The sequence below is a fragment of the Anguilla rostrata genome, chromosome 5 (assembly GCF_018555375.3).
Source record: "Anguilla rostrata isolate EN2019 chromosome 5, ASM1855537v3, whole genome shotgun sequence".
Taxonomy (NCBI): Eukaryota; Metazoa; Chordata; class Actinopteri; order Anguilliformes; family Anguillidae; genus Anguilla; species Anguilla rostrata.
The window spans coordinates 61,492,240-61,505,023 of NC_057937.1; the positions used below are offsets into that span (position 1 = coordinate 61,492,240).

At 49.0% G+C, this 12,784-nt stretch overlaps 1 protein-coding gene across 13 annotated transcripts in view; it reads left to right on the top strand.

Annotated features, from left to right (window-relative positions):
• The window catches only part of LOC135255852 (collagen alpha-1(XXV) chain-like), a 59,746-nt gene continuing 46,962 nt past the window's right edge, over nucleotides 1-12,784 (top strand). For 7 of the 13 annotated variants that reach the window (XM_064337575.1, XM_064337577.1, XM_064337567.1 and 4 more), the window contains exons 1-4: nucleotides 26-67; nucleotides 1,799-1,825; nucleotides 10,388-10,459; nucleotides 11,936-12,052. In XM_064337575.1, the coding sequence (XP_064193645.1) occupies nucleotides 10,388-10,459; nucleotides 11,936-12,052 (189 nt within the window). In that variant the 5' untranslated portion in view covers nucleotides 26-67; nucleotides 1,799-1,825. Of the gene's footprint in view, nucleotides 68-1,798; nucleotides 1,826-9,143; nucleotides 9,204-10,387; nucleotides 10,460-11,935; nucleotides 12,053-12,784 lie in introns of all 13 variants that reach the window. The other 6 variants (XM_064337565.1, XM_064337571.1, XM_064337574.1 and 3 more) reach the window with 2 other exon arrangements.

A 12,784-nucleotide genomic window follows, 5' to 3' on the forward strand; every position in this document is an offset into this window, starting at 1 on the left:
CCTGTCATTTTGTGTTTCTCTCCTCTTTCTTTCTCTTTAGGGTCCTGCTGGTCTTAAAGGAGACAAGGTACGGTAACCAAACAACTGAATTATGTGGATATTTATCCCCCCCCCCACCCCCACACCCCCCTACCCCCATCCTGCTCATAATTAGAATGTTTTCAAAAACGTCCTTTGCACGACATTCCGTGGTTGCCGCTGGAGACCAACGTCACGTGATCCCGGGGTCTCGTTTGGAAAATATCTAAATCCCCCCGCATTGTGTAGAAAACCAAGGTGAACCGCATTAATGATATTGCATTAATATGCTCCACTGAACAGACTTTGATTAAAAAAAAACAAAAAAAGAAAGAAAAAGGGGAAGTGAGGGAGAGAGTTAGGAAATAGAATCTGGAAGGGGGGGGGAGAAGAGAAAAGAAAAAGACGGTCTCTTGTCACTACCGGACGCGGAGATTGTGTAGACGCGTGCGCTGTACAGATATGCATCACCTGGAAAGGATCAAAGGGCACGCAAAATACATTTTTTCACCGCTCCCTCTGGAGAGCCGCCTCGCGTTTTTTTTTTCTTCTCGCGGACGTTCGGCGAGGCACCTGCGGGTGCCGTTCAAGGTCGCGCCCAAGGTCACGGGGGCTCAAGGAACGGGCGCGCGTTTCAGCTTAAACTCAAAGTGCAGTTGGGTTTGTGATTATGTTGTGTAGGTTTATGATTATGTTTTGCGGGTTTGTGATTGTGTTTTGCGGGTTTATGATTATATTTTGCGGGTTTGTGATTATGTTTTGCGGGTTTGTGATTGTGTTTTGCGGGTTTGTGATTGTGTTTTGCGGGTTTGTGATTGTGTTTTGCGGGTTTGTGATTATGTTTTGCGGGTTTGTGATTGTGTTTTGTGCGTTTATGATTGTGTTTTGTGGGTTTATGATTGTGTTTTGTGGGTTTATGATTATGTTTTGCATGTTTATGATTACGTTTTGCGGGTTTATGATTGTGTGTAGCGCGTTGGGTGCTGCTCTGCTCTCCCCTGAAGGCCGCAGTGCCTGTGTGAAGTTGAGTCGGACGGCCGCAGTCTGACCCCGCCTCCCCTCTGAATGCCGCTTAGCGTCCACGCTAGTCCTAGCGCAGACAGCGCTAACGCTCACACTTCCCCTCGAGCGGCTTCACTGCAGCTCCTCAGTAATGCGCAGCACATCTCCGTGTGTGTGTGTGCTCTGTTTTCATTCTGACTCTTTAAGCCTCAGTTTGTCATTGTTCCTGTTGTACACCCTTCTGCTGCGCACTCACACACACACATGCTTCTGTCTCGCACGTACACTCAATGCACACGCCTCTCTCTCGTTCTCTCACACACACTCAGTCTCTCTCTCGTACACACTCTCTCTCACATACGCGCGCGCACATGTGCGTTCACACTCTCTCTCTCTCTCTCTTTCTCTCTCTCTCTCACACACACACTCTCACATACGCTGCGCACACACGCGCGCTGACTCTCTTTCTCTCTCGGTCTCTCTCTCTCACACACACACACACACTCACATACGCCGCGCACACACGCGCGCTGACTCTCTCTCTCACACACACATACACACACACACAAGGCCAGGAAAGACCCCCTCCCCTCACCCCCAGCCTTGATCTGTGTTGCTACAGAAGACTGCTCTTTACCACAGAGGTTGCTGCTGATCTTTGTGCGGTTCGCGCGGTATTCGCAGTGTGTGGTTGTAGTTGGTTCTCCCAGGCTGGTGTGTGTGTGCTGTGCGTCCTGCTCTTCCCGCTGCTCATAATCCCTGTTCTGGTCTCTTGCAGGGGGACCCTGGAGACCCGGGACCGCGGGTAGGTCTTCCCAGCGCTGCCCAGCGCTCCGGGGAACGCCGTCTCCCCGCCGGAATGATGCACGTTTGAAACGCATGGGAATTACAAAACAAGCGCGCACACACAGTCACACGCACACTTTCTCACACACACACACACACACACACACAGTCACACGCACGCGCTTTCTCTCTCACACACACACACTCTCACTCAGTCACACACACACTCACACACGCACACACACACACACACACAGTCACACGCACGCTCTCTCTCACACACACACACACACACACACGGTCACCAGCATGCTCGCTCTCTCTCTCTCTCTCACACACACACACACACACACACACACAGTCACAGGCATGCTCTCTCTCTCTCACACACACAGTCACACACACACACACACACACACGGTCACAAGCATGCTCTCTCTCTCTCACACACACACACACACACACACAGTCACAGGCATGCTCTCTCTCTCACACACACTCACACACGCACAGTCACACGCACGCTTTCTCACACACACACACTCTCACACACACACACACACACACACTCACTCTCACTCACATACACACACACAAAGTCACACGCACGCTCTCTCTCACACACATACACACACTCTCTCTGTCAGCATTTTTCAGCGATGATATCGAACCCTGTGCTGTTGCTGGCTATAGTTGCTGGTATGATGGGAGGTGAAAGGTAGTATATTTTTATCAGGCAGTTATTTGGCGCCAGAGTGTAATGCTCTTTGATAAGAGGTCCGGGACTCTTAGCGATGAGTCACTGGTTGATCTTCGTTGATTGGCCCTCTGTCTGGCTTAATTGGCTGATTGGCTTAATTTTCTTACTGAAATCAATATGTGGATCTGAGTCTCAATCTGTCTCTTCCATTACGAGCATTTAAGTGAACAGATAAGGGTTAGCAGAGTCCACAGCCTGGAGGTTCTCAGACTCTGTGCGGGGGGGACCTGCTGTGTTCGCTGGCTTGTGTTGCATCCAGTCTGTTGCTCAGTTCACGTGCTGTTCGTCGGCCATTTTCCCTTTGAGGTTTAAACTACGCTGGACTTGGTATCGATGACCTGTTGTGCGCCATTTCAGAAATTACAAACCCGCTGATTTCAGTCTGTTGTTAAATCCATTAAAATGTAACTTCTTTCATAAAAAATAATTTGCCAGCGCTAGTTCAGAGAGTATCGTTATGAAGGTTAATTATTGGAAACATTTAGTGAGCATAACACTCATATGAACACTTTGCCTCAATAGATGCACTTTATAAAAAAAATCAGTCCAGTTTAGGGATGTGAATAATCAGGGAAAATGTGTTGGCAGTTCAGTAGGGAACCAGTTTCCTCAAATATAAATAATAAAACTGACTTTAATGCCACAGAAAGGAAATGAGGGTCAAGACCATAGAAAAGTAAGTGTGTTTGACAAGATGTCACACTGAAGCGATTTAATCACTTCCATTATTCTCTATCTTGACTCGGGTACTTTACCCAAACTTCTCCAGGGGTGCAGACCGTTACCTGGAACGAAAGGGGATGACAGTCTTTTGTGCTTAAAATAAAAAGTGAGGATGGGGTGGGGGGGGGGGTGTAGAGGGAGAGAGCTGTGGACTGAAGCAGGGTGATATCTGGTTTATTATGACCGCAATCTGCAGCAGATCTCACAGGGATTCATTATGAGTCTCCAGAGGCATCGCTCCCTTCCTGTTGGTGGTAAACTGAGTTTGCATACCAGGGGCCAACACAGCTGCCCTGGATACTCTTTCAAACTCGTTACCTGCCCTGGAAGGGGTACAAGAACACCCCCCAATAGCACCCATCCCTGCCACCACCCCAAAACTGCCACCTCTACACCAGTCCACAGGCAGTTCTGTCCCTTATTGCTGAACTCCTCTCCAGACGGTTTGTGATTGGCTTTCCATATTGGATAACCCCGTTAGAGAACGGGCGGACGTTGACCCTTACTGCTGAACTCCTCTCCAGATGGTTTGTGATTGGTTCTCCATATTGGATAACTCTTTTAGAGGATGGGCGGACGTTGACCCTTATTGCTAAACTCCTCTCAGGACCAGTTGTGATTGGCTCTCCGTATTGGAGTATAACTCCGTTAGAGGACGGGCGGACGGTAACCAGGCCGGGGGCCGGCGATCGCTCTGTGGGTTTGCCTCGCGGGAAACGGTCGAGCCGTCGTACCGCTAAAGAATTTACGAGGCTGCCTCCCGCCCACCTGCCCCCACCTACCTGCCCCCGCCCATCTGCCCCCGCCGTGAGCCGTGCGCTAAATTAACTTACCCGCGCACATTACCGCCATTAAGGCGGGAAGCCCTTGGGGGGGGGTCACGGAGACGCTCTCGCGCCGCCGAATCGGATCAGGCCGCTCTGACGAACCGCGCGCTGGCTCTGGCGATGCATTAGCGGGAGCGTGCTAAGCGGCGCTAAGACGGAACGGTGCCAGAACCGCTCTGATGGACGAGCCGGAAATCAGAGGCGCTTCTGATCCGCGCTGCGGAAGAAGGCCTCGCTCAAAACACACAGAATTAGAGAATTACCGCGATTATCGTCGATCAAACTTAGTCATCCGGCTCGTTATGGGGAAAGCGATACGCTGAAATAGGTTTTTCATGACCTCGTGATTACTTCACTTATTAGCGTCTTCCTTGCACTTATCGTTTAGAACCTCAGGTGCCGTGCGCGTGCTCGCCCGCAGTAATCAGGTTTTAATGGGAGTGTTTGTCTGTCCTCCATCTTTGTTCACAAACCGTTTACTGTGGTTACGTTTATGGCGCCTTCGGGCTTTAAAGCTTCATTGCGAGGAAATGGCTAAACAGGTGGATTCAGTTAATTAATAACCGACTTGTCGTATTTACCGGTTAACCCAACGGGAGACTAGTACTCTTGTGATCACATTCAAACTCAAATTCAAATTCGAATTCCTCTACCTGCATTTTTTCACACACCGAAAAACTCCTGTGTGGTAGCTATAGCAACTGGAGCTAGTCTCTACTTCAGATGAGACTCTACAAGGTCTTGACACACTGCGGTTATTAAAGATCTCCTGCCACTTTTCCCAAAAGAGTTGGGGTCTTAGACCAGGTGTGTGTGTGTGTGTGTGTGTGTGTGTGTGTGTAGTGTGTGTGTAGTGTGTGTTTGTGTGTGTGAATGGGCCTAAACCTCAGTACCAGGGTGGTACTTCCTTTGCTACCCACCGTGTAAAAGGGTCACTGGCCTGCGCCAGCTGTGCAGGTCTGGTGGTGGGGGTCACATGTCAAAAAGGGTCAAATGTCAAACAGGGTCAAATGTCAAAACAACAGCAGTTATGATGAAGGCCCCCCCCCCCCCCCCACCACCCTGTCCAGTCCCCAGCTAAATACACACAGGACTCTGTTTTGATTGTGCAAACTCATTGTGCGATGATTTAAAAAGTTGTACCGAACGACTGGCACGTCGTTGCGGTAGAATTAAAAACCCATGTCCGTGTGGAGCGCCTGTGGGTCATTGTGTTCATTTTGCAGCAGTTCCTGTTTTATTTGTACAGCAGTGTCATCACCGCAGCCACGTAACTGCGCTGTTCTGCATGAGCGGATTGCAGTCGTTTAACACTGTGCGCTCTACGTTGACTGTTTTGTGCTGACTGCACAGCAGCACAGTAAACTGACGGTTTAGGCTAGCTGCTTGCACGCGTGTGGGTGTGCGTATGTGTATGCGTGTGTGTATGCGCAGAGTCGGAGTCAGGGGTGGCGGGGTGGGGGGGGAAAGTGGCGCATCTGTTTGCTAACGGTGCAGTTTGAATGGAATTGCACTTGAAATCATAAAGCCCTGGAGATTTAAGGGGCATTATGTTTATTTTATCGGGCCACGGCGGCCCGACCGCCTCGCTGTCCCGCGCTTAATCTCGCCGCGCGCGCAGCTATCCCAGAGTGCCGCGGGGCCGTCCAATAAACACCGAACGCTCCGAGCGCTTCGGGGGACCTCATAAATGTTTTAAAAGCGTTATGATGATGACCGCAAGGTCATCTTCATAAATTCTGCATTTTCGAAAGAAAGCTTCGCGCTCGCCTGCGAATGAGAACTCCGCCGCGAGGGCCTTCTTGTTTTTCCACCTCGTCCCCCTGACGCAGTTGCGTGTCGCGCGCATCCTGTTTCCTGATCGGGCTGGAAGGTCGAGCTGGATAGTGACGGCGAACCCGTGATTGTGTTTTAAATTTGATTCCATCCGTCCGGCTGGTAGTCGGCTAAGAGCAGTAATCGTCCCCACCGCGTATGGAGTTTTACTGTGGACGGGGGAATGTGAACGAAATGTAGTGCAAGAATGAAGCCTTGTCACAGGTGGTCTGTTTTAGGGTAGTCATCTCATAGAGGTGCAGGTCTTGTCACAGGTGGTCTGTTTTAGGATAGTCATCTCATAGAGGTGCAGGTCTGTCACAGGTGGTCTGTTTTAGGATAGTCATCTCATAGAGGTGCAGGTCTGTCACAGGTGGCCTGTTTTAGGATAGTCATCTCATAGAGGTGCAGGTCTGTCACAGGTGGCCTGTTTTAGGATAGTCATCTCATAGAGGTGCAGGTCTTGTCACAGGTGGTCTGTTTTAGGATAGTCATCTCATAGAGGTGCAGGTCTTGTCACAGGTGGTCTGTTTTAGGATAGTCATCTCATAGAGGTGCAGGTCTTGTCACAGGTGGCCTGTTTTAGGATAGTCTCATAGAGGTGCAGGTCTGTCACAGGTGGTCTGTTTTAGGATAGTCATCTCATAGAGGTGCAGGTCTTGTCACAGGTAGTCTGTTTTAGGATACTCATCTCATAGAGGTGCAGGTCTGTCACAGGTGGTCTGTTTTAGGATAGTCATCTCATAGAGGTGCAGGTCTTGTCACAGGTGGTCTGTTTTAGGATAGTGATCTCATAGAGGTGCAGGTCTTGTCACAGGTGGTCTGTTTTAGGATAGTCTCATAGAGGTGCAGGTCTGTCACAGGTGGCCTGTTTTAGGATAGTCTCATAGAGGTGTAGGTCTGTCACAGGTGGTCTGTTTTAGGATAGTCATCTCATAGAGGTGCAGGTCTTGTCACAGGTGGCCTGTTTTAGGATAGTCATCTCATAGAGGTGCAGGTCTTGTCACAGGTGGCCTGTTTTAGGATAGTCATCTCATAGAGGTGCAGGTCTGTCACAGGTGGCCTGTTTTAGGATAGTCATCTTATAGAGGTGCAGGTCTTGTCACAGGTGGTCTGTTTTAGGATAGTCATCTCATAGAGGTGCAGGTCTGTCACAGGTGGTCTGTTTTAGGATAGTCTCATAGAGGTGCAGGTCTGTCACAGGTGGCCTGTTTTAGGATAGTCATCTCATAGAGGTGCAGGTCTTGTCACAGGTGGTCTGTTTTAGGATAGTCATCTCATAGAGGTGCAGGTCTTGTCACAGGTGGTCTGTTTTAGGATAGTCATCTCATAGAGGTGCAGGTCTTGTCACAGGTGGTCTGTTTTAGGATAGTCATCTCATAGAGGTGCAGGTCTGTCACAGGTGGTCTGTTTTAGGATAGTCATCTCATAGAGGTGCAGGTCTTGTCACAGGTGGCCTGTTTTAGGATAGTCATCTCATAGAGGTGCAGGTCTTGTCACAGGTGGCCTGTTTTAGGATAGTCATCTCATAGAGGTGCAGGTCTGTCACAGGTGGCCTGTTTTAGGCTGCTTGCCTTCCTCAGAAGTCATGAGTCTTTTGGCCACAAGCCAACTGTAATTTTGGCCCTGGGTTAAAGGTCATGGTCTCCTGCAGTGTCTTGTTTCCTGCTTGTCCGGCAGGCAGACTTTCTGAATATTGAAGTACTTAATTGCCCACAATACTTTGGGCTCTGTTGTTTTCAGTCAAAGCTAATGGCAAAGCGTGGAAAGGCAACCATATTATATTCAATAATCGACACATCGTCAAAAAAAGGGGCAGAGATTAAATATGAATCAGAGACGAGAATGGGAGAAATATTTGCTGGTTCAGTGCGGAAACAAAGCAGCTTTAGATTCGAGTTAAAAGATTTTTTATTTTTTTAAATCACACGCTGGTATTTTCCTGTGTGGTGATATAACTTCAGAGACTTTGAGCGATCGGGAGCGTAAAAACAGTGACTCTCGAGTCGTGGGTCAGAACCGGCTCAGCTGTTACGCGGTCACATGACATGCTTCGGGCCGCTGCATTTTTCTGTGTCAGCGTGCGAACCGCGTCAACGCTACTTTAGCGCCCGCGGCTTCGACAGCAGGGGTCCGGCGTGCTACGAAGAGAAATATCTCAGCGTGATGCTCGGGGGTAGCACTAGATTTCACAGACACTGGGGGAAAAAAAGGTTGAAAACAACGTATCTTTTTTTATTATTATAAAAGAAAGGGTTTGAGTATTTGCTTTCTCTCAGAAGTTGTTTCAGAACTTGCCTGCGACTTTGGCCCGGATTAGAGCGAAACTCTGAAGTGCCTGAAAATTAAAAAAACAAGACAAATTGAAAGTAATAATTGCTTGTAGCTGCTCCACCTCAGGCTTGTGTTATGAGCGTGTCTGGCCAGCGAAACGTGTGCAGTCTGTGCCAGAGGCTTAGCTCAAGCATGAAGGGTGCTAACAAACTGTCTGAGTCCCTGAATGTTATTTATATACTGCTGCAAATGAGCTTAAGGGAGCGGGAAAGCTTTTTTTACGGCGCACCGGTGATACGGGCCAGCAATCGGACTGCGGTCAGCAGGACCTCCATTTTGCAAAGTGCCGCTGCAGTGGTGCTCTACTCTAATCCAAATCGAATCCGATCACATGTATTCCTGTAAGCACATTTTTCCAAACATTTGTCACAATATGCTTTTGCAGTAGGACCCGGGCCTAAACCCATCCACTAGAGCAAGCCAGGGAAAAAAACTCCCTGTGCCTGGGAGGAACCAGACTCAGTGGGGGAGCCCATCCCATCCTGCCCCTCCCATTCACAGTTACTCTGCCCCCCCCCCATTCACCAGGTACTCTGCACCCCCCATTCACCAGTTACTCTGCCCCCCCATTCACCAGTTACTTTGCCCCACCCCATTCACCAGTACTCTGCACCCTCCCCCCACCCACCCATTCACCAGTTACTCTGCACCTGCCACCCCCAAACAGCTGGGCTTAATCCCCACTGCCTTGCCTCAGCTGGTCTGCTGGTGGACCGCTAGTGGTCGTTTGCAAAATGCTAGTGGCAGTGCCGACGCTGAGCCAACGCTGGGCCGCCGCTGGGCCAACACCGGGCCGGTAACGGGGTGCAGTGTCTTGTGTCTTGCGGTGGGTTTGTGGGTCACCTCTCCGCTGTGGCTTTTGTGCTGTGTGTCCCCAGGGGCTCCCCGGCCTCCCCGCGTTGGCGGCTTTGCAAAGCAATCAGATCCTGACCGTCAAGGTTTGTGGGTGTGGCCTCGGAGCCGGGCCAGCCAATCAGACAGCACACCCTGAAACACCCGAGTCCAATTTCTGACTGACCTCTGATTTGGATTTGAGTTTTGAGATTTGTGCTATTTCACTGCTAACAACAACAACAAACAACAACCAACAATGTTAAGTACTTAGCCAATGTACTCATCCAGGGTGACTTAAGTAGTGTAATGGTTGATGGTAGATTAAAATTTGTCTCTCAAAGACAGACAACAGAGAACTTTCCTGGGACTGTGAGCTCAAACCTTAAGGCTTTAAGCCCAGACTGTCCTCACTGCCTGTGCAGTGAACACACATCTCACTTTGTGGCTTTTACTTTCCACACAAGATGCCAGATGGTATAAGAAGGATCTGGACACAAGTTTAAAAATAAAAAAACAAAGGGAAACATGGTTCAAAATGGTTCAAAAAACGATACATTGATTTGTTTGGCTGTTACCCCTCAGTGTTATATTAAAGAAAGATCAGCAAAAAGGGTGATATAATAAATTAATTTGACACATTATTATTATTTTTAAAGAATACCAGATGTTCACAATTCAATGCCATTATTAAGAGCCTTCAGTTTATAAAGTGCTATTTAAATGCCAAATGCCTTGTTTATGCTTGGGGCATCTACTGAAACTGTACAGGGCACTGAGTGTCTCAAGAACAAACCCCTGGCTGATATTTCTACATCGTTAAAGAGCCTTCGCCTCGTGATTCGTCAGGTGGGAAGAGTTGGGTGAAGGTCAGAGATTTGGCTCCGGCGGTTCTGGTGTTCTGGATGCGGGCTGTGCCCGTCCCTGTGGTCTGGCCCGGTACCGGCCCGTTTGGGTCGAGAGGTGTCTTTATTGCGGAGGAATTCTCTCTCTCTCTCTCCCCCTCAGGTTCGCCCTCCCGCCGGGATGTCAGAGGGTTAGCGAGGTGCTAAAGATCAGACCCAGACTCTCATTTTTACCCCCCTAATGGAAAAGACAGAATTCCTCCCAGCAATAAAGGCACTGATCCTAGTGTTTTGTTTTTTTAGGTCTTCTAATGCTCTCTCTCTCTCTCTCTGCCTTTCACCCTTGGCTTTTTGGGACCTCCTTGGGCTGTAATCCTCTCCGAACCCCCCCGACTCTCACCCCTCGACCTTCGACCTTCGACCTCTGACCTCACGCACCTGCTCAGATGGTCTTCCCTAAGATCAATCACGGCTTTCTTTCCGCTGATCAGCAGCTCATTAACCGACGGCTCATTAAGGTAGTGCTCACCCCTCAGAAGGGGGGGTCATGCTTTCACCTTAACCTCTTCTCCTTCCCTCCTCCTCTCTCCTCTTTCTCTCCCTCCTTTTCCTCCCTTCTTCTCCCCATCTGTCCTCCATTTGCCTGCTTGTTTTGGAATACACAAGGTTTTTGTAGCGTAGCTTCTATTTATATATCCAGTTGTTCAGATATCATCTTTTGGACCGAAAGGAAGACTGAAGTGTCCCGTTTAATTTCCTTGAAAGCGTGTGAAGCATGAGAACCCCATCCGTAATGACTAGTTTTAATGGGATGGACAGGAATCAGGGTCCCTCTGTGAGATTTAAACCCTTTGCAGTAAAATTTCACAGGGAAGTTTTGGACCACTCTTACCCCCCTCCCCCTCCATCAAACAGGGTTTCCCAGGCCTCCTGGAGAGTCACAGTGCGTGCTGGTTTTTGATGTTACTCACCACTTAATTGATGCGTTGCAGTGGTAGATTACACCATTGGTTCAATATGCTGTCAACTGGATCTTAAACCTTAATTGGATTAATTGGATCTGAACCATGTAATTGGGTTAATTGTATCTGAACCCTTTAATTGGGTTAATTGGAGCTGAAACCTTTCATTGGATTAGCTTGATCTCAACCCTTTAATTGGGTTACTTGGAGCTTAAATCTATAATTGGGTCTGAGCCCTTTAATTGTGTTAATTGGAGCTGAAACCTTTCATTGGATTAGCTTGATCTCAACCCTTTAATTGGGTTACTTGGAGCTGAAATCTATAATTGGGTCTGAGCCCTTTAATTGTGTTAATTGTGGCTGAAACCTGTAATTGGGTTCGTTGAATCTGAACCATTTAACTGGGTTAATTGGAGCTATTGATTGGCTCTGAACAGGCTGCAGAACCGCCCTGTGGTTCTCCAGGACCCAGGCTGGGGACCCCTTTGGCCTTGTAGAGCATCCATGGCACATCAATGCAGCCTGTAGATTTTCTGCAGTATTCCTCTCTCTCTGCTTCTGTTTCCTACATTAATGTCGTACTCTGTAACACCTGCTTTTTCAGCGAACTGAGACACTTTCTCTCTTTTTCTCTCTTTCTCTTCCTCTCTGTTTCCCTCTCTCTCTTTCTCTTTATCTGTCTGTCTTTCTTGCTCTCTTGCTCACTCTCTCACACACTCTCTTTCCCTCCCTCTCTCACTTTCTCTTTGTCTCTCTCTCACTCCCTCTCCCTCTGTCTCTATCACTCCCTCTCCCTCTTTCTTCTCTCCATCTCCCCCTCTCTGTCTTTCTCCCTCCCTCCCCCTGTCCCTCTCTCTTTCTCTTGCTCTCTCTCTCACTCTCCCTCTTTCTCTCTCACTCTCCTTTCTCTCTCTCTCTCCCCACTCTCTCTCTTGCCCTCTCTCTCCCTTTCTCTATGCCTCTCTCTCCCTCTCCCCCTTTCTGTCTCTCTCCCTCCTGCTCTCTCTCTCTCTCTCTCTCTATATGATGCAGGGTGATCAGGGGCAGGCTGGTCCCCCAGGCCCCCCCGGCCCTCCAGGCCCCCCCGGACCCCGGGGCCCCCCAGGGGACACGGGCAAAGACGGCCCCAGGGGTCTGCCAGGACTGATGGTGAGTAACGCCCCTTTCACCCCCCCCTCAGTTTGAGACGCCCAATCAGCACTCAGCACTGCAACCTCTGCTATCACTATGGGAGAATGCTGACAGGCGTTCACTCCCCAGCCATGTCAGCCACCATTTCCCTTCTCACTATACCTGTCAAGTCAAAATACACCTGTATTGACTATACCTGTGTAGTCAAATTGCTACTAATTTGGTAACCGGAGGTTATTACCGAGGAACTCTTATGTTGGTTAACATGGCACAACAGGTAGCGGTATTCCTAACCACATGCGTGAAACAAGCTAATATGAAATCATTCTGTATCGTGAAGACATGTTGTGAAATTATTGGCAACAGTTATATTAGCCAATGATAATGCACTATTTTAGCTGAAAAGGTAGGGAAGATGACTGGGGTGGCCAATCAAGTTCCAGTGGTGGCCAGAGCCCCACCCCATTGGACACGCCCCTGACTGACGGTCTGGATTCCGTAACGCCCTTCTGAACTTCCTCAGATCAGACGGAAGGACGTTCAATGAGCTCCTCAGGGAATATTCTCTGAATGGGAGCAGGGTGACGGATCGTCCGTGTATCATCAATTATCATATTTTCCTTTTTTGGCACAAGCCAGGACAAATCTCCCCATCCCCCACCACACCCCCCTACCCCCTCAGCTCACCGCAAAATTTAAGTTATTCCTCATGTCTGTCGATTACATAAGCATACATATTTTAAGATCTCC